Here is a 2238-nt window from a genome sequence, read left to right as displayed (position 1 = left end):
TTAAAAATAAATATATTATAATAAATAGATAAATTAAATGTACTACACGATAAATTAAATATAGTACACTAAATTAAAATTGAATCAGATTCGAACTAAATTAAATGAGTAGACATAGAGATAATAATTATGTTGGTTCAAACTGAGATTGATTTAGAGTTGAATTTAATTAAGTTATGACCGAATCAAATTTAAAGTTTAAACGAGTTCGGTTTAAAATGAATTATGGTATTTTTGAGAAAACTTTCTCTTTCATTTTTCTCTCTCTTTTCTCCCTACGCACACTACAACTCCTACTATATCATACGCCATCGTCGTTCCTTCACTCATGTCTCTTTTGTATTTTTCCATTTCTCTTTTTTCCCATTTTCTTCTTCTCCTTCTCTTCTACAACGGCAATAAACCTATAGTTTTTTTCCTCTCCACTTCTTAAGTACAAGAGTTTACTTTTTTTCATCTTTCTCTTCTCCAGCAAGCAAGAACGTAGTGATCCGAAGTGGTTCACCGACAGTAAGCTTAGCTAGTACGGGTAGCGAGTTCAGATACGCCTTGAGTTCCTTGAAGGCCTGGTCACACTCCTCGTCCCACTGAAACTTGGTGGTTCGGCGCAAAATCTTGAAGAAAGGAAGGCTCCGTTCGAACGACTTGGAGATGAACCGTGATAATGATGTTATCCGGCCGGTGAGGCGCTGAGCTTCCTTCAAGTTTCTCGGTGGTGGCATATCTTGAAGTGTCTTCACCTTGCTGGGATTTGCCTCAATGCCCCGCTCGGTGACGATATATCCCAAGAAGCACCCACTTTTCGCCCCGAACAGACACTTCTGAGGATTTAACTTGATTCCGTACGTTCAGAGGGTCTGGCAGGTCTCCTTGATATCTGCACAGAGATCGGCGGCTCGGAGGGATTTAATTAGTATGTCGTCGACATATACCTCCATGTTGCGGTCGATTTACCGCCGGAACACTTTGTTCATCAGCCTCTGATAGGTGGCTCCTGCATTCTTTAGGCTGAACGACATTACGTTGTAGCAGTACGTACCGTCGGCAGTGATGAAGCTGACTTTCTCTTGGTCTTCATGGGTGAGCGGCACTTGATGATACCCTTGATATGCGTCCAAGATGCATATCAGCTCGCATTCGGCCGTGGAGTCTACCATCTGATCTATCCTGGGCAAGGGATAGAAGTCCTTTGGGCACGCCTTGTTAAGATCCCGAAAATCGATGCAGATCCTCCATTTATTGTCTGGCTTGGAGACCAACACCACATTAGCGAGCCAGCTCGGGAACTGAACCTCGCGTATTTGGCTGGCCTCTAGTAGCTTCTCAATCTCCGCCCGGATAATCAGATTATGCTCAGTACTAAAGTCACTCTTCCTCTGCTTCACAGGTCGAGCGTCCGGTTAGACGTGGAGCTCATGCTGTGTGACGCTCGGGGAAATACCGGGCAGCTTATGCGTTGACCATGCAAAGACATCATGATTCTACCGAAGGCATCTAATCAGCTCGGCCTTATGCTCGGCTTCCAGGTCAAACGCTATGAAGGTCATCGCTTCTCCAACCGGGGCGTCTTCCGAGCGGACTTTGCTTCCGTTTTAACCATTTCGACGTAGCAACGTCGAGCGGCCAACTGATCTTCTCTCACTTCTCCGACTCCATCCTCCACCGGGAACTTGATTTTCTTGCAGAAGGTCGAGACGACCGCTCAAAATTCATTGAGGGTCGGTTGACCTAAAATAACATTGAAGGCGGAGGGAGCGTTTACCACGATGAAGTTCGTGGTCCTCGTCCTTCTGAGCGGCTCCTCCCCAAGTGATATGGCCAACTTGATTTGGTCGATCGGTTGGACCTCATTGCCGGTGAACCCATACAGTGGGGTTGCCATCAGCAGCAACTCTCCGCAATCGATTTGGAGTTGATCAAACACTTTTTTGAAGATGATGTTGACCAAGCTGCCAATATCAACGAATACACGGTGAATGGTATAGTTGGCGATTATCGCTCGGATAATGAGGGCGTCATCGTGCGACACTTCAACTCCTTCAAGATCCCTGGGGCCGAAGCTGATCTCTGGTCTGCTCACCTTTTCCTTGCTGCAACCTACAGCATGGATCTCTAAGCGCCGAGCATAGGACTTTCGGGCCCGGTTGGAGTCTCCGCTGGTAGGCCCACCAGCGATGATGTTGATTTCGCCCCGTGCGGTGTTATTTCTATTTTCTTCCTCCCTAGCGGACGACCTGC

General features: G+C 46.5%; 1 protein-coding gene across 1 annotated transcript; it reads right to left on the bottom strand.

Moving 5' to 3' along the window:
• Positions 1-443: 443 nt before the first annotated feature.
• Positions 444-938, bottom strand: LOC122033807 (uncharacterized mitochondrial protein AtMg00860-like). Its single transcript, XM_042592967.1, has 2 exons — positions 933-938; positions 444-821 (listed from the first exon to the last, which is right to left on the bottom strand). Exons 1-2 carry the CDS (start codon positions 936-938, stop codon positions 444-446), a joined length of 384 nt encoding a protein of 127 aa, XP_042448901.1.
• Positions 939-2238: the final 1300 nt, after the last annotated feature.

Source organism: Zingiber officinale, chromosome 11B, assembly GCF_018446385.1.
Source record: "Zingiber officinale cultivar Zhangliang chromosome 11B, Zo_v1.1, whole genome shotgun sequence".
NCBI lineage: Eukaryota > Viridiplantae > Streptophyta > Magnoliopsida > Zingiberales > Zingiberaceae > Zingiber > Zingiber officinale.
This window is presented reverse-complemented; position numbering and strand designations above follow the sequence as displayed.